The sequence below is a fragment of the Acanthopagrus latus genome, chromosome 1 (assembly GCF_904848185.1).
Source record: "Acanthopagrus latus isolate v.2019 chromosome 1, fAcaLat1.1, whole genome shotgun sequence".
NCBI lineage: Eukaryota > Metazoa > Chordata > Actinopteri > Spariformes > Sparidae > Acanthopagrus > Acanthopagrus latus.
The window spans coordinates 18,595,738-18,614,717 of NC_051039.1; the positions used below are offsets into that span (position 1 = coordinate 18,595,738).

Consider the following 18,980-nt stretch of genomic DNA (forward strand, 5'->3'; position numbering starts at 1 on the left):
TTCTTAGTACTTCAGCCCATTTTGTTACCGCATCCAGCAGCCACCAGGTGGTGTTATTTAGTCACTACCTTTTCAGTCTGAGTGCTGGTTTACACAGGGAGACTCTTCCACGCTCTGCACAGATACGCCAACACCTGCCTGAGCTGGTGGGGACCACCGGAGCATCTCCCTCTCTCTGCCTCCACAGGTTGGTCGCTGGCGATGACTCAATGAAGCAAAGCAGCAGCCTGACACTGCAAGACCCTCCCCCTGTAGTTGTTTCCCCGACACTGCAACTGGAAGCGTAGGGAGAAGACGAGACAAGCTGCTTGAGCGATGGAGAGGAAGCAAGGCTCTCCTCATCATCAGTATGGTTCACTGGAGCACACAGAATGGACCCGAGGCACCAACAAACCAGGTTACTGCAGCGTTTTTACTATTGATTAAGTTATAATAAAATGTATCACTCTCAGTTCTCCTGATCTTCAGCTGTACCTCATGTTCTCAGTACCATCACAGGGAGTTACAGTGTCTTACAGTGATACTGTGAATTTGTTTGACGCTGTTTATTTTACAACATAATCTTTGACTTCACCATAATGTGCATGTAAGGCTTCTTAGGTTTGTGTTCAGTCTCGTCTCTCCACAATGCAAACGGGTTGTTGCAGTTCTGTAATCTTTTACTTCGACATCTTGGGTCTGTTGATAGAGCCAATCAATGTACTTTTCTATTTGCAGTGCAGACTGCAGCTCTGAAAATGTCAAAAATCCACAGGTGTCTGTTCCGACATTTGTGTGTATATGTGTGTGTGTGTGCGGGCGTTTGTGTCTAGTTTTGTAAGAAAAAAGTGAGGGCCCATTACTGCACCTCAAGTGAGGAATAATGACCCACATTCGATAGACTGTTAAGCCGGAAGTTACTGGAGCTTTTAATTGCATACCGTAGAGCTTCACACTGCTGTAACAGTCCTCGAAAGCCTGAAAATTATAGTTGTTTCTTTGCATGGTTTAAGAAATGTCAGAAATTAGAGAAAAGTGTCTTTACAATTTCAGTCCAAAATCCCACAGCGTTTTATTTTAAATCTAAAATAAACTGGACAAAAGCAGTAGATCCTCATGTTAGAGAGGCTGGAAACAAAAGATCTGAAACGCAAAAAAAAAAATCTAAATTTTAGCAGATTAATTTTTGTTTCAGTTCTGTTCCTCTACATTGCATTTGTAGATTGTTTTTTGCAGATGTTGTCAAGGCATTTCGATCGTACTGACACACCGTCCATCCATGTAGCTGACTGACGTGATCAGTCAGGTGGCAAGTTCAGAGAGCTGTGCAGGATCTCTTAACACATAGATCTGTTTCTCCATCACATTGGAAGATTTTACTCTTCATTTATTCATCTCCACCCCTTCCCCTCGTCCCTCCTCCTCTTTCCTCCTCCACTTCTTCTGCCTCTCGCTCTCTAATCTGGCTGATGTGTCTGTCAGTATGCTGCTCTACCTCATTAGGTAAAGCGCATTGTGGCAGCGTGAAAAGAGAGGAGGGATGGAGTCAGAGCAAAGACTGTAAACTGAGCTCATGATGTAATTCACATCTGCGGGGGGGCCTTGGTACTGGTTGAAATGAGGAAAAGCACTGGGAGAAGAGAAATTGTGAGAGAGGAGGAGAAAGAGGGAATGTTTCAGTGAGGTCTAGTGATGAGTCATAACTGCTCAGTGGCAACATAACCTGTCCTCGAGAGCCTCTGACGCAGAGCCTGCTGTCTCTAATGATGTATGGATATACTGAACAAGGTTCAGGTTCAGGTTGCACAGGAGACCTGAACCCAGCTCACGGTCCGCTGTTTCATTCAGCTTCATAGGAATCCCCAGGCTTAAAAAAATGCATCTTAATCTTAATGTAATCAATATCATTGTGCTGGCCTTAACTAACAAGATCATTCTCTCTTCTTTGGGAGATCATGCCTACTGTCACCAGTACAGTCCCTCAAGAAGTACTACAAGACAATATGATACAATACATCACAATAAGGTAGAGGTAGAAATGTTACTTATCAACCGTGTGAAGAAACAACAGTGTTAGACATTATGTCAAAGGCGTCTGTGTGCTATGACAGAGATGCCTACTTAAGTTAGCATGCCAACCCGTCCTGTCTCGCACTACTTTGTGCTGCAAAATGCGATGCTCCAGAAGCCCTCGCAGGTTCAGCTGGGAAGTGTAAAAGTTTTGCCTCTTAGTCTAATAAGTACACAAAACACTGTAAGCTGACAACGTGCCTAGAAATATACATATTTTTCAGAAAAAGAAATAGAAAAATACAACCATACAAAGTTAGTTTTCTCTTTTATTGGTCTAAGATGAGCTTAACTGCAATGCAAACTCATCATAACACACACTTCATTCAAACTTGACATGAACTAAAAACTCAACGAAATGTATCCTTAAATTTACAAATTTAATATGCGAAAATCTTCTGGCTCTGCACGCCTTTTTCACTCACTGCTGTTGCCCAACTCTCTCTGGTCCCTCTGATGCTTCATCACCTCCTGTCCATGACTGCTGTGTCCTCTTGTCCCCGGAATAACAGTCCTGATCAGAGCTGCTGTAAATCACCTCTGTACTGTGTCCCCTGACTTCCAACTGGTGTCAGCCTCTCTCTTTCAGAAGCTGTGTTCAGTCCCTGTCTGGTGTCCAGCCATGTTCGCTCGGAGGCCCGTTGACTTTAGCTCCTCGTCTAACTGAGCTACTTGTTAATGGCAGCTAGTTGCAACAGGCAAAGACAGCTACAGCTAATATTAGCCAGTCCAGTTAGCAGCAGCGAGTGGTTACGCTGGCCCAAGTAGCTTTGGTTCTAACTTTAATTCTTTCCATTTCTTTTAAATCACCCCTTCAAACCATTCGCGTTTATGTTTAAGCGTTATTTGATTAGAGTTCTCTAAATTCAACCAGTGGATTTTTCCGGTTGGACGTTTGAGATGAGTCAAAATGCTGAAACTATCTAAATAAAATAAATTGTTCTTTTGTAGTTTATGGCAACAGCGATAGCGATTTGCCTTTTGGTCATATTTGCTCAGCGGCATTTCTTTTAAGGGGCCCAGTTTCCTGATTGTCATGTGATGTTTTTTCAGCAGGTCTTGTTTGTAATTTCAAGCACAGCATCTGCTTCATGAGAGAGGTGTTACTGTCGGTGAAACATTCAGCGTCTTTACACCTGCAGCATAATGAGTATGCAGTGTGAATACACTGGGCACTTTGAGGGGGGAATACAAAGAGTGAGTGGCTTTCTCTTTTTCATTCACTTTCAATTTCTCACTCTGGTACACACTAAGACCCGCAGACGGCCTTGGTCAATTCTAAACACAACTTCCAGTAAATCTCTTTGTGAAGTGTGTGCACTTTCTGTTTTGGCTCATAATAACCTCACGCTGTTCCCCTAAATCAGTTTTTTGGGCATGAAAAAACGACAGGTGTGCATTCCTCTGCAATAACACGAATCACGTACCCCAATCTATCTTTGTGAGAACCCTGTGACACCTTTTTATCGCAGCAGACATTGCTGTGTCTTTTGGATTCATCCCAGCAGAAAAAGCAGAGGTAACAGGAACTAATTAGCTTTCCCTTCCAGCACTCAGTTAATAGTTGTTCCTTAAACCTGTGTGCGCTGTTTGCTATGAAAAAAGGGCTGTTTTAAATCATTAAGAAACCGTTTTGTGAAAGTTAACCCTCAAGGATTATTTTATTAGATTAGGCAAATTAAACAGTGCGAGTGGAATGAAATTAGTTAGATTAAGTTGATGGTTAATTCATGATTTGCATGCCCTAAAAAAAAAAAAAAAAAAGGTATCAGTCAAAATTGTGGTTCAGTTCTCCTACTGATACAATCCAGGGCCACTAGACAGTACAGAGAATACACACCACACAAGAAAAAACCGAGGAGCTCAAACAGGATGGTGATTAGATTACTTTATAATGAGAAGCAATCACATTAAACAAAGGTGATACAGCATGTTAATGTGTGAACTGTTTCCACCTGCCTCTGTTTTCACTGCTAAGCTAAACTAATTGCCTCCAGGCTATAACTCCATTGCTGGCACGCTGACATGAGATCTTCTGGTCCTCTCACAGAATGAGGCAATAAACTTAACTTGACTTAAACCAATCAGTCCAGGTCTCAGACACGTCTCAAGTCTTTTTTTTTTTTTTTCTTGAGCTAGTGAAGCCATGACAAAGGACAAGAACAAACAAACAAACAAAAATTAGAGTTTTATAAAATGTTTATAAAAGCTTCCACAAGTTCTTCTCAATTAAAAAAAAAAAAAAAACAAAAAAAAAAAAAACGCCCTCCACATAACTTTGAGAGTGAAATACTGACTACAAAAGGCTAAAATGAATAAACATACACTGAACACAGGCACATTTTTTGAGTCGTTATGTCTCAAATCAAGTAAAGTCAGGAGTCTTTATCTTTCAAGGCTTAGCTGAGTAATATATTTTCTGTTAAGTTTCAAGTCATCAGGATAGACTTGATGCAAAGATTATTATTATTATTATTATTATTATTATTATTATTATTATTATTATTATTATTTTGTTTTTAAAGAAAGTGAATAAAAATGTATCCTCCTTTTAGGTTCAAGTAGGTAACAACATTTCTACAAAGTGTCCTTAGAAATGAAAGTTATTTGCTGCTTTGCTGTCACTGCAGATGCAGACATATAACCGAGTACTGAGTGTCTACGTGCAGATGTTGGTCTGGATTCCAGGAGCCCTTCTTTTTTTTGTCTGTCACACAAAACAGACCGCAGCTACAAGCTCCCAAATAAAGAGTGTGATGCCAGCAGGGATACGAGTGAATGTAAACCAGCAATCATCAGCGAGCATGGTTAATGCTTCCCACAGTGCTTTTACTACTACCCCGAAGTCACACAATCCCAGTTTGAATTATCACAATACACTTCTCTCTCTCTCTTTATTCCGCCTCTTTTCACCCTATAGTGCAGAGGACGCGTCTTCACAGCACTTTGAACCCAGCGAGCTCCTACCTTCCCTCAGGCTAAATGTGACTAGAATAGAGATATTGCACACTGGAGCTCTACTTAGTATGTGTGTGTGTGTGTGTGTGTGTGTGTGTGTGTGTGTGTGTGTGTGTGTGTGTGTGTGTGTGTGTGTGTGTGTGCGTATGTGTGTGCGTATGTGTGTGCGTGTGTGTGTGCGTGTAAAGAGGGTTTAAGAGCCCCAGGAGGAGTCAGGGACTGTCAGTCAGTGGGGGTATTGATATCTCCCTGGTTATGTCCGTCTCGGCCCCCATGTTGTGAGGCTCTCTGTGGGGAAGTGACAGTTCTCCAAGACTGCTAAATGGAACAAATCAAGAGCAGGCGGTGGTGATTTCCTTCGAGTGCAGAGCTGCTGCTTTCACTGCAGATCTTTGACCATCGAGAGGTTCAGCTACACTACATCTCAGGGTAAATTGAATCTATTGCATGTATTTTAAGTTTAGATAAATTGTCTGTATGGCGAAAAATGTTTGATATGCTGATGTACTTAATGTTTTGATGTCCAAGGACAGATTCATTAAAAAGCATTACAGCGCAGTTTGCTGCAGGCCCACACATTCACAATTGGAGGCTGAGCTCTTTTGAGCAAACACTGTCTCACAAGTGTATGAAATGCATTTTATTTTAGACTGAGTTTACCCATTACCAGAACTCTGTTTTATTTGAAATCGTAGTTAACAGGAGAAATACAAGGGTTGACATGCATAATGAAACAGATTATCTATTAATTGTTTGAAAGCAGAGGTGCTGTGTGAGAGAGAGAGGACGTTTCTACAGGGATTACTTATGACCGTCTGATTGTTCTGTTGAAATCATCATGAACCATTCTGTTGTCCCTCTGGATATGCAGTATGCTGAATTCAATTATTATTTCAATTATTTAATGCCTTTTGATTTTTTTTTTGAGACCTCTGCTAGTGTAAACTCTTCCCTGCCTTGATTTCATCCCAACAACAACTTCCAAATGTTTAATGTGGAACATTCAGTTCTCTTGAATGTCCATACTGTACAAACTGTAATATTCATAACAGTAATTACTGTATTCTGTTTTTTTCTCCTGTATCCGAGGTAAATTATGAGATCGCTTTAAACGCCCTCACTGTTTAGTTTTGCCACTGATTACATTTATTTATTTTTTTATCAATTTTCTGTCATGTTTTTTCTGAAAATAGTGAAAAAATATTTTCATCTCAGTTTCCCAGAATTCAGGGAAACGTTTTCACAATCCACTTGAAAAGGTTTCTACAAACCACAGATATGTTTGAACCTTACATGTCTTTATCTGTCAACTCTACGTTTCCTTTGGTTCAAGTTTTTATTCGTTGTAACAACGCTGTGCTTATGCTCTGGTTAGGTTTAGGCACAAAAACTCACTTGGTTGAGGTTGGGAAAAGATCATGTTTTGGCCTAAAATACCTAATTGTGATCACCTCTAACACGGTTGGAGATGTGCTGTTGCCACAACCACTGCTGGACTGTAACTCCAGGGCTCATGAACATGTCATGTAAATATAATATTACACAATATTACTGTTGAGATGTCAGTGTGGTACACATGACGCATACAAACATTAACTGCCATCATTTTATCCTGGCGACTTGGTCGTGTTCTCTTCATCAGTAAAACTTATTTATAGATTTTTGCCCTCAAATGACAGAAAATTGAGAAAAATGTCCACCATAGCACCCTTAAGATCCTCGTATGTTTCGTTTGGTCTGACCACCCCAGAGAGGTTCAGCTTACAATGATATGAAACAGAGAAAGGGAGGAAATCCTCACACTGGAGACACTGTGCGAGGATTACACCAGAGGATTGCTGTATGCTCCTCTGAAAGATTGACACTGAATGAGCAGTCAACTAATCTCTCCACAGCGGAACGAGGCAGGGCAGACAGGGCTGCAGTGTGTATCTGACAGCCAGAGCGGGGGGAGGCTAATTTCCCGGGCTGACCCACCAACCTGGTTTACGCAATTAATCAGTGTGTGTGTGTGTGTGTGTGTGTGTGTGTGAGAGAGAGAGAGAGAGAGAGAGAGGGAGAGATGTGCCAGCCACTGACACATGGTAATTTGACTGTGATGCTCTGCTCCTCAACAAGCAACAATTTCAAAGTACAGCTGCTGCAGCTGTTTATTCAGTTGAAAATGCAGATTCATTTGCCGTTATTGTTCCGCAGTAGCTATCTGGATACATTTAAAGAGCTCTTGGGTGTGTGTGTGTGTGTGTGTGTGTGTGTGTGTGTGTGTCTGCATGTGTCACTTATCAGGCATGTTGCCAGCATTTGTCCAAATCACGGTCTTCACAAAATGAATCAAGAAATGAATCTCTCTCTCTCTCTCTCTCTCTCTCTCTCTCTCTCTCGCCCTCTCTCTCTCAGACGACGACGTGGTGTCCATGGCGGACTCCACCATCACCGCCGACGACATTGAAGGGGAGCTTTTCAAGATCGAGAGGATCAGGGATGTCCTGGTCAGGAGGGAGTCAGAGCTCAGATACATGTGGGTAAACACGCCAACATTAGGCGTCATTAGACCATCAAGCTGGTTTATCAACGGGATCAGTTCACCCAAAAAATGAAAATGCCGTCTGTATCTACTCACACAAAATAATTTCCTGGAGATACAGTGTGGCAGCCTTCTCCCAAGTAACTTAAGCAAAAAAAAAAAAAAAAAAAAAGAACAAGAACTGCACGAACATAAAATAGCTTCATACAGCTCGTCCAGCATAATTCTGAATAAAAGAATGAGTCAAATAATTAGTCAAGAAAGTGCACTGATCAAGCCACACCAGCATGTAGTATAGAGGTAAGAATTATATTTTAAGGCTTTGGCTGTTCCCAGACCAGTTGGCCATTTCAGCCCCTTTTTTCCCAGTCAGGTGCACAGCTTGGCATCAGAAGCAAACCACTGCCCTGTATTCTCTCCCCTCATTTCTCTCCATCATGCCCCAAGCTGGCCCCCATTAAAATTTCAATGGCTTTACCTTTGCTTCCTCTAAGCAGCCTAATGCATGGATATTTATTCAACTGCTCCTCCAAAAGATAGGCAGCAACGCTGCTCAGACAGCGGGGGGAATGCGAGGAGTGGCGTGTGAGGAGTAGCAAGCACAAACCAAACGGATGAAGTGGGAGAATGAGAGACTGGAGGAGGTGGAGGGGAGAGGAGGAGGGGAGAGGATGGAGAGAGGAGGAGGAGGAGGACGAGGAGGTGGGGGGGGGGGAGAGGACGGAGATGGAGAGTCTTGATTTGAAGCCATCCACAAACAAACAAAACCCCAAGGTGTGTTTTCTTCCAGCAGGATAAGTAAAGCATATCATTTGTATTCCAGACCTCACGGCCATTTCTCCTCCTACACGTCTGCGGGGAGCATCTTTACACGACAGGTAGACGGGGCACGGTGGTGACGAGGATCTCGCTTCCCTGGCATTGATTAATGTGTAGTTTTTAAATCTGACACTTTGAATAGCCCACCTGTGTCTCTAAAAAAAAAATTTTCAAAAATGTGTTGCTGTGATACTGAGGTCACGTGAGGACCTCTCACTCCACAGTGTCTTCCACCCCACCTCCCTGTCAGTAATGATCCGCTGATATGACGAGCCAGCGAAAGCTACCAGACCCATCACAAGGGATTTTTCCTGCTCAGAAAAGATTGTGTTATGTCCTCTGTGAAATGGCCTAAAAGATCAAAATCGAGCTGTCTCTGTTTGAATTTCATTTTCCCCGAACAGTAGAGTCATGATTGCACTCCCCGCTTCACACTTTAAAGTAGAAAGTGAGCTGATATGCAGCTCTTGCAGCGCTGATACGTGTTTCTTTTGTTTCATCATGCCCGTGCAGGATGGATGACATTCAGCTGTGCAAGGAGATCACTCGACTAAAGAAGGACCTGCATAAATTAGTGTCCATACCAGGTAGGAGTCCTCTGGATTTTGATAGTTAAAGGTGGAAAAAAGGTAAAAAAGTAAATAGCTGTGTTGAAGTGGACAATGTTTCCTCAATCTGATTGAAATCAATCTGATCAGAGAATCAACTTAAGGGTTTACATGAAGCTAATCCAGTACAGACGTGTGTTTACATGCCCTGAACATTTGATCAGTTGGGAGTCTCAACTGTGGAGGCTGATGGGGAGTAGTGCAGTAACTCTGCTCAGGAAAGCTAGCTACATTGCTGTGTTTGCCTCTGCAAACACTGTACAAATCATAGTTTTCCCAGGATGGGGGGTTTCGTGTCCCTGTGTCACCTCCAGACTTTAAAGTCCTCCAGTCTTCTCAATAATACTAGTAATCATCACGTTTACCAAACAAGCAGCAGATTCTCAGCTGTCCTGTGCTGCAGATAATGACAAGTCCAACGAGGACCGGCAGAAGGAAGAAGAGCTGCTGCAGCAGATCCACAAGCTGGTGGAGACCAGAGATTTCCTGGTGGACGATGTGGAGTTCGAACGGCTCAGGTGTGTTTCTGCCTCATTGCGGCTCGGTAGGAGTCCTTTGGTGTCTGTCACTATAGGCTGTGAATGAATAATTAAAGATGGAGGATGAAAGAAATTGAAATCATACTGCACGTGTAAAAATCCAGCAGATAGAGAACAGTGCAGCACAGTATAGTCTGGCATTCATGCAGTCTCCCCAAAAAAAGGTCTCAAGGAATTTTTTCACACAAGTGGAAAAAATGAAAGTTTGACATGATTTTTTTTTTTCATTTAAGGGGCTCAGATCTCTGACGACGCCAATTCATGAGCGCGATTCATTAAAATTCTGACTGAACGGGCTCATGCTGGAACCTCTGGGAAAGTTGTTTCAGTATCAGCCACGCTTCCACAAAGACGTCCCATCGCACTCTATTAAAAGACACCTGAGGCAGAGCTCTGCGAGGGAGCGAACCTCAGAGGGCACAGCAGAGAGCCGCTTCAATTAAAGATGTGTCAGCGAGGGTACTGCAAGACAAGCTGCCAATAGTATAATTTAAAAAAAAAATTGGTTGCATCTATTTTGTCTTTTTTTTTTTTTTTAGGTGTGCCGACCATCTTAGTTCCGTTCACGCTGATCCTGATGAAGCGCGCACGTCCTCGCAGGTTTTAAACTTTTGATCGAATGTGACTTGACAGCGGGTGACCAGATGTGGTCTAACAGGATAAAGCAACATTTTAGGTTTTTATCCCCCCCACCACTCTGATTCTAGGAAAGTGTCGAGAAGTGTTGGTTCGTGTGATCAACACTTTGTGTTGGCAGCTGCCTGCATGCTGTGAAAAGGCTGAAGGGGCTGCTGGGAAGGTGAGAGGCAGGAAGCAGGAGAACAACAGTGCGGTAATGGATCGCAGAGAGGAGAGGCTGTGATGGCGCTCAAGGCCATGTTGTCCACGCTGATAAATTTAGAAGTTTTCTGTTGTGGTGCTTTCACTCCGGCTGTCTTTCACAAGAAAATTCTGTCTGCGGCGTCCGTGTTTTCGCTTTTATACCCTCAGCAGCTCGCACAGTCGCTGTTACAGAGACGCAGCAACCATTTTTTTTAAAATTGCAAATACAAATAAAGCTTTCTGGCTGTAGAATATCAAAATACATCATATACTATACTAAAACCTAATCTTATTGGACACTCCAGACAGTGAGGAAGTTTTTCTTTGGTGACAAAATGAATCGCGGTGTACGTTATTGTATCATCAGGCACATTGAAAATTGTTTAAAATCACAATTATGTCATATTGAGACCAAGGTGTCATGATGGCCCGCCGCCAAAGGCACTGCAAACATCCAAATATGCTAAATATGTTTATTCAATCTCAAAATCCCTTTGTATAAAAGAGTAGCTGCCAGATGTATTGAATTTTCTGTAGAACCTCTCAGAGTAAATCTAATCTTTTCCAATAGCGAGAAACGTATTAGGTTTCTTATCCAGTGGGAAGGTGTTTCATCTCTCCAATTTATTCATACTCACCACCCCTTCGCATATTCTCCGGAGACTCCTGTTTTTCACTGGCCTCTGCTGGTTTCCTCTCCTGGTCACATTTCTCTTGTATCCCTCCAGAATCATGACAAATGAAATTACCTTTTCCCCCCTTGTAGTGATCACTACCTGTATCTGGCACTGTCCTGCTTGTAGTCTACTGTGCTGTTGGGTCTTGTCCCTCTCAGCAACTGTGGACGACGAGGCGACAAGACAAGGCAACATAGATAAGAGATAGTAAAAGAGAAGAGAAAGAAATGTTCAAGCAAATCTGTGCTTGTGAAATAGATGGCAAGTCCCAGCAGGGTAAAGTAGAGACCACACTTGTTTTACTTTTATGTCTGTATAACAAGGAATTATTCCCAGGATATCTTTTGGCCATCTGCTCTTTGTGATCCGAAGGCAATTGAAGACTTGAGTGGTCCAGGTTCAATGTGTCTCTCTTTCTACAGGGAGAAAGAAGAGGATAAAGAAATGGCCGATTTTCTGAAGTCCAAATTCCCAAGACGTATGAAGAAGACAGGTATTCAAGCGTAATGCTGTAACATTGTGCTCCATCAAAGCCTCAACACGTGACACCAAATTGGCAGCGAGATTTCCAGATGTTTGACAGGCATGGCTGTACAGGGCAAGAGGCATGTGCAGGGGGTGGCATGAAGTATGAGATCGTGTTAATTATTATTTCTGTCTAAGTGGCTCATTCCTACTGTCAAGACGAATATTACAGTATCTCACAGTTTATGAATTTTTTTTTTTTTTTATTTGAATGTAACTGATAAATAGACCTACCAATCTGAACACAACAGAGAGACGCCTTAATATAAAGTTACACAAAAGAAAACATTCTAAAATATAGTCACAGTATAAAGTACCAAAAATAATTAAGAATGTGTGGACAACATACTGACAAAATTGCTACTTCACAGATCTCTGTCTCTCTCTCTCTCTCTCAAATATAGAAAAAACATGATGAAAAAGCTGCATTCACATGCAGTTGGTTTTTGACCCCTGACTAACCAATCACAGTTTAGGATTATGAGGCGGCACATGGATTGGCCGGATGAGATTTCAGGCCAAGCCACTCCTCAGCATTTACGCCTCTATGTTTTGGGAACAATGGGAAATAAGCAGCCGGAAAAATCTTCCTCATTCCAAATGTCTTCCTGTGCAATGTTTTTTTTGTCCTCTTGAGGCCTTTGAAGGATGAGTCTTCACACAGCCACTGCCTGACTCACCATAAAACAGAAATTGGAGCTCTGAGGCTTTTAGACCTGTCGTCATCATCTGAATTTAAGACGTAACAGATGAAATTTACATGATAAAACCAAAACAGGTTTTGGAGGATGTCTTTCCCCTCAAAGTGTGATTTTTTTTTCTTTTTTTTCTGGGTTCCAGGTGTCCCCAGACGGGTGCCATCCAGGGCTCAGCAGACCTCCTCTCCCTTCACCAAGACAGGCCTCACCCTGCTGAAGGAGTGCTGTGGATTCACCTGCTCCATCATGTAGCCTGGAGTCACAGTGGGAGCCCCCACTCCGGGGCCGACACGGGGGCCACAAACACTGATGGGAGTCAATATTTCCAGTTTCAGCCTTTCAGTCGGAGAAGGACTTTGAAGCGTGGATGGAGCGCTGCAGACAAAAGTTGAGAATTTCTCAGGCGGGAGAGTAAAGGATGTTGCAAAGATCGCGCGGCGTGTTCTCACACCCATGTTTGTCTTGTGTCGGATCTGTTTTGTCTCGTTCACATCCGATTTTGTTTTCATCCCGTGCCTCTGCTCCCCACGTATCTCGTCCCACCCCTGTTTTCAGTTAAACTCTGTTATCATCACTGTTCAGCCAAATTCTCCTGATTATAATTTCATAACAAGAAGCAAACCAACATGGTGTATTTATTTCTCTTTTCTCAGGCCGACAGGGCAGCGTTCGGAGGACAGAAAAAGCATAGCACAAGTCAGGCATGTATGTTATAAACACTAATTGGATTGACTTGCCTACCAGTTTTATATTTAAAGACCTGACTGAGCTGTGATAAGTGTCATCTTGCTCATTAAAAAAAGTAGCTGCTGTTGCAGAAGTCAGCAGGCCAGTCTAGACACACTGCCGGAACTACATAATCAGCATTAAGGAGATAACGCTAATGAAAGTGACATTAATCGGGAGCTCTGTTTGGAAGAAGTCGCCTGTCATTTGACTCGGGACCCAAATTGCTGTGACCTATTGCAAAGTGGTGTTTTGTGAAGAAAGTAAGTAATGTCTCATTACACTCTATTTTCCTCTAGTAATAGTAAACTTGACTAACCGCAGTGCGTCCTCCGTTGTTTTTGTTTGCAAAGAAACACTGAAGAACATCACATATTATTGCTAATCCTCAGTCGTCCCTGTTGTTTACTTTCTGACAGATTGTGCAGTCACCCTGCTCCAGTTTGTAATTACATATTTATGATGAGAAGAGATAGTACAGAATGGAGAGAGCTAACAAGCTGACAGCCGAGGGGAAAGACAGTGAGTGCAGGGTCATCCGGGGATACACACTGTATTAAGACATATGTGGGTGTCCATTGTGTGGTAACAACACGAGCTGTCAGTGCATACAGACAGTTTACACATGAATGAATCACAGACAATGCGGACCGCTGCAGACTGCTAGACTGAGGTCATAACAGTTAAAGCAACATCATGTAACTTTTGTACCTTAAAACAACAGCTTCAGAGTCATTTTGGTGGTGCAGTCTATGTAATTGGGTGGATGGTGTCTCTGTCGCAGCCGATTTCTACATAATACTGCTTTAATATGTGTGAAACCGTTTTGATTTTGATTCCAATGTGACGTTTATGAAGTGACATATATTTCTGTATGATATTTTAGCAGGAAGCTTAATGTGAAAAAATGCTGCCCTGCATTTTCATGTCACTACCACGCTACCTTTTACTCCATGGGCTGAGACTGATTTTAAAATTTTGTGTTAAAAATGACGAAAATCAGTGTGTAACTTTGAGGATTGTCACCACTCCAGTGCTAAAGATAGTCATCATATGCATCACCAAGGCACACTTGACAGCGTTTTGAGTGGGTACTTTATGTTTTCAGCCCACTTACACTATGAATGAACATGATATATTTGTTACCACCTTATCTGAGTGTGGCTCGAGTATGTACCTATGGAAGGTGTATCCGTGTCCTTTACGTTGAGCACAGGGACAGCCAATCAAACTATAGAGCAGATCTCTGTGTTGCTGAGAAGAGTAGTTGCCATAGCAACCATATATATACCCCATATCTCTACAATGAGTCGACGTGGAAGGTTGGACGGATCGGACAACTGAGACAAAAACAAACCCTGGAGCGCGATCGTGGGTAACGAATAGAAGGTAAACACAAGACAGAAAAATCATGTTTTGGATTCACGCTGGGGATAACCCAGCTTACAGCACTTTGGATTCAATAACACATAATTGAGCCTCTGAATCCCTCTCAGACCCTTTCAGACAAACTAACACCTGCTTGGAGATTAAGTCAACACGAGGCTGCTGTACTTGGCTGGAAAGTACTGGAGATAACACAGCTTTTAATTTAAAGTCTCTTAAATCTTTTTAATTGATATAGATGATTAATTTCTCCGTGAATCTCCTGTTTTGTTTCCCATTCCTCTAAGACTCACTTGTTACTGTTTCTTCATTCCCCCCCCCCAAGCCAGTCCTTGGGATGGATGCAGCTGTCTCTTTTGTTCAATCGCTGTATCTTTTCATATTTAGTCTCAACACTGTCATAGAGGCTTTGGGTCACATATCACCCAGCAACCATGTCTGGTGCTGTCATGTGAGGTCCACGGGGGAATTGCATGCGCGCTGGCAATGCTGAAGCACTATGTGGAACAGCCGCAGTACGAAAAAGGAAAAAGACACTGCAGCAGGAAAATATTTCCTCTTGTTTAATGGGTGTGTGGAAAAAGAGGTGCCACTCTGATGAGGAAATTAGTTTGACAAAAGTCAGTAATGGCTAGATGAACAAATACGAGTAGAGTGCTGTAGGGTAGTATTTTTGTAGGCTAACCCAGAAGGCATTGCCCTGGTTGCCTCGACAAAAAAGGCTTTGGGTTTTTTAAAATGGATTTTTGATTATTGCCAAAACTGATTTTGTTCACAAACATAATCCTGACAGCCGAGCGCCACCTTCAGCATAAATGAAGTCAGCTAAAATAAGAAGCCAAAGTTGTGCTGGCGGTCACATGGTTTCAGCGACACCACCACCACTAAACTATACACACTTTACACTATACTATAAATTGATCAGTCTTTAAGTTGGAAAGTTGGAGTTAGCACAGTTTGTAACAACAGTCCACCCGTAGCGGGAGACTAGATGAGTGTCTGTATTTGGCTTAGAGACATTTAATGACCTTGATAACCCATATATGCAACCATAAATCCACCTTTAATCTTGTGTTAACCACATACCTTATTCAAGTAACTGAACTGAAGACCCATTAAAAAAACTCACTGACTTCGGAACTGGAACTGGAAGTGCAAAAATGCTGACTTATGCCAGGAATTAGGACTTATTCATGCTACAGTCTGTAGATACCTGTTAGGATTTACACATTTACATTATGCCCCCTTTATGTGGTTGGTGGGGCATAAAGGGGGTATAATATGAATATGTAAATCCTAACATACCCCAAAAACACAAAAATGTAACCATCCGAGCCAAGATGATAGATTCGACAAAGACAGCTGTTTAATCAGTTATTATATTTTGAGTGGGGAATTGTTTGGCATGTTCTTCGGTTTTCACATTTACACATAAAACCAGCTGTACGCAGACAGCTGGAGGGTGTGTTACTGCCCCTCACTTTGATTCAAGCGAGGATTCTTTTAGGAGAGTCACCGTGTCGCAGAGGAGGGAGAGAGGATAGCAGAAGAGGAAAGGCTGAAGTGGCCGGAAACAGGGAGATGAAAAACAGAGAAGGAGGGTGGGAGGGCACTGAGACATAGGTGGGGGTCTAATCTTTAAGTGTGAGTCATCCCGAGTGAAAACACTGATTTCCCACAAGGCCAGTTCTTAGTGAACGCTGTGCGTGGAAAGGGCAGGACTGTCATTCAAACACCATCATCCTGCGCACCTCCTGCATAGCTCACCGTTGTGTAAGTATATGTGTGTTTAAACATGCGTGTGAGAAAATGTATGTGTGTGTGAGTGTACGCGTGCAGTTTGTGTACCTGCGCTAGGAGCACGAGTGTGATAACGAAACGTACAGTAGCTGTCACTGCTTTGTTCCTATGGTTACCGTGACCCGATGGCACACTCTCACTTGTTTCATTGAGTCGTGCTATGTTTAAACCCCGCTGGGTTCTAGTGTAAAGTTGCATATGTTGTAAAACTGTCAGAGGATGACTAAGAGATGTGACCTGTTTCTTTTTTTTATATATAATGTTCAGGGCACAGGGTTCCCAAATGCTCCCAGTTAAAAGCTGCAAATGTAATAAATTCAATCTTATGTCTCAAGAGTGGGTCTCGTTATTGCATCATTTTTCGTGCCAGCTGAATATGCTGTGAAAGACAGATGCACACTTACAGAAAAGATGGCAAGCGTGTTTTGAATTCTCAAAGTGAGAGTTAGACAGGAGATCTGTAACGTTCTCTCAGCTATGTTTGATATGAAGTTACAGCCAGGGAGCTCTTAGCTTCCCTTTGCTTAGCTTAGCTTAATTTATTTTAGTGTATTTTAGCATAGATTAGTGAAGCACCAACACTCCACTCAGCTCTCCATAATTCAAAACAACAAATACAAGTTTTGTTTGCTGATTTAAAGGGATTATACACACACACAATCAACATTACTGTAAATATGCCAACTGTCGTCCTTTGGTGAGATGTTTTGAAAGCCATAAATTGATAAAAATATACAGGTATCATTCAATTCATGATACCTTTACCTGCAGCAAAGTTAGTGTCATAATTTAGCAATTATTTGATAACCAATACATTGCAAAACAATCATCCCACCGTACACCGCCATATTTGTCTGACTTAAGAACACAAAATACCACTAAAGGGCAAAGTGGAGGATTTGTGGGGTCATTCACAGCATCTTGGCATGGCTTTCACAGAATTCGACATGAACTGAGATGAAACAATGTATTAAACACTGTATAGTGTTGGCTTAGTGCCTATTTATCACACACACTGATGGCTACTTGCCATAAACTGACAAAACTCTAAACTCCAGAAAAGCAGAACAGATCTGATGTCAAGATGTTGGAAGGAAGGATGCAGCTATTGTTCACTTAGTTCTTTTCAATCTGTGCAAATTAAGTTTATGGAAGTTCACACTGCGATGCGTCATGACATAGTGACTTACGTTAAGAGCACCTGAATGTTTTAATAAAAGTCTCAATATCTGGTGCCGCTGTCGTCATACTGCAGGAGGAAGCAATACGATATATTGCAGTATTGATATTTTGTCCATCCCTCACGAAGGCAGGAACAAAACAAAACTTCTCAAGAAGGAACACAAGCCAGTAAAGTAAAGAATCAGTGCGATGACACAGCAACGGAAAAACTTTTTTCAGGCACGTAGAGCCATGTACGCAATTTAAAGCCTCCAAACACTGCCGAGCAGTGCGCAGCGGAACAGTAGACGTAAAATACAACTATCATGTTGATCTTGATGAACTATTAAAAGATGCATACACACACTGGTTCATTTCTATACGTAACCAGCCACCTGAAGCTGGCTGCATGGCAAGAAAGCAGCAGGTTATGTTCACAAGTCTGACTTCTCAAAAAGCCAAAGGCCTTGAGACTTAGCGTGAATGTGTGGAGGCAGGTGCTTTCTAATTTTAGTCGTAGGCTTTTTCATAATTGAGAAGCTCTTACTCAAAATCATGATTGGCCGAGGCACTACGAATTAGGATCCTACAAGGAATCTTTGCAGGAGTGTTGCAGTGATGGTCGTCATTCGGCTTTCTGTCTCACATGTTGAGAGCCTGCTTCAGAGAGAGAGGATGGGCTTCAGTGTTGCACGCCCATACAAGAGCCTCTAAAGCTTCCTAATTAACACGTCAGGTTGCAGCTGGTTGCCTAGCAATCTCGTGCTGGTTCTAAGACTTCTGGAGGTCCACACGCCTCGTGGATGTATTAAGAGAGCTTGGTTGTGTGCCACCACCCTCTTGTTGCTGTTTCGTTCTAGTGGCCACTCATGGTATGACATTGGAATGGCACAATTCCAGAAAGCATTTTTCCCCCAAATATTCCTCCAGTGTGCTTAAATGATGACTTTTGATGATTTTTCTTCAGTCACTTTTCCTTGATCTTTATTTGTCTTCAGAGTTAGGTAAAAAAAAAAAAAAATCAATCAATTTAAAAAAGAGTGTTAATTGTATAATCTGACAAAGCAGCTGTAAGTTTCTGTCTGCACAGATGAGAAAAGAAACCAACTTTAACAGGAACGCCTTTCTTTCTTTCTTTTCAGAGCTGATTATGATTCTCAGTTGATCTTTGATGTTGAATTTGAATGACAGTCGTCATGTTGTTAGAAAGGCTTCTCTTCACATGTGATCTAATGGGAGGAAGCTGCTTGTGGGAAAACGTGATCACAACAACCACATATGTTATTATACATCTGTCACCCACTCAAAAGGCTAATGAGATGATGTGCGACAAGTCCGTTGACTTCAGCTGTTCATTGCTATTTTTGTGGACTGAGAAACGTCATCCGACTTTCCATTGGTGTGGGTTTGGGTAGACGTTGGCAGAATTTTCATTTCTGGGTGAGCTCGTCCTTTAATGAATGAAGGTGCAGAGGATATATTTAACAAAATGACTCAAATAACTACAACTGAACACAGCGGATGTTAGGCGCTGCAAAAATAGCAGAGCAGATGCACTGAAGTGTGTCCAAACGCAGAAACAGGCTTTTTCAACGCCGCAAGAGAGTGGAGAGGAGGCAGTTCGGAGGCTGTCAGATTGTTGCTAAGAGCAAAATAGTGTTCATGTTGATCTTGTGGAGGTCGATCCC

At 42.2% G+C, this 18,980-nt stretch overlaps 2 protein-coding genes across 4 annotated transcripts in view; one reads left to right on the top strand and one right to left on the bottom strand.

The window, feature by feature from the left end:
* The window catches only part of LOC119026695, a 1,024,654-nt gene that overhangs the window by 408,201 nt on the left and 597,473 nt on the right, over positions 1 to 18,980 (bottom strand). The gene's annotated exons all lie outside the window — the stretch shown is intronic.
* Positions 119 to 16,444, top strand: LOC119026987 (bMERB domain-containing protein 1-like). 2 transcript variants are annotated; one of them, XM_037111756.1, is made up of 6 exons: positions 119 to 397; positions 7,405 to 7,525; positions 8,864 to 8,937; positions 9,362 to 9,476; positions 11,419 to 11,489; positions 12,362 to 16,444. In XM_037111756.1, the coding sequence occupies exons 1-6, from the start codon at positions 316 to 318 to the stop codon at positions 12,469 to 12,471; spliced, it is 573 nt and encodes a 190-aa protein (XP_036967651.1). In that variant the 5' UTR covers positions 119 to 315; the 3' UTR covers positions 12,472 to 16,444. The 2 variants fall into 2 exon arrangements, with proteins under 2 accessions (XP_036967651.1, XP_036967661.1); XM_037111766.1 differs by lacking the exon at positions 119 to 397 and adding an exon at positions 5,251 to 5,436.

Coding starts and splice junctions, on each gene's coding strand:
- LOC119026987 (XM_037111756.1), top strand. CDS start 316: ATGGAGAGGAAGCAAGGCTCTCCTCATCATCAGTATGGTTCACTGGAG. Junction 7,526..8,863: donor GAGTCAGAGCTCAGATACAT/GTGGGTAAACAC, acceptor ATGCCCGTGCAG/GATGGATGACATTCAGCTGT. Junction 9,477..11,418: donor GTGGAGTTCGAACGGCTCAG/GTGTGTTTCTGC, acceptor CTCTTTCTACAG/GGAGAAAGAAGAGGATAAAG.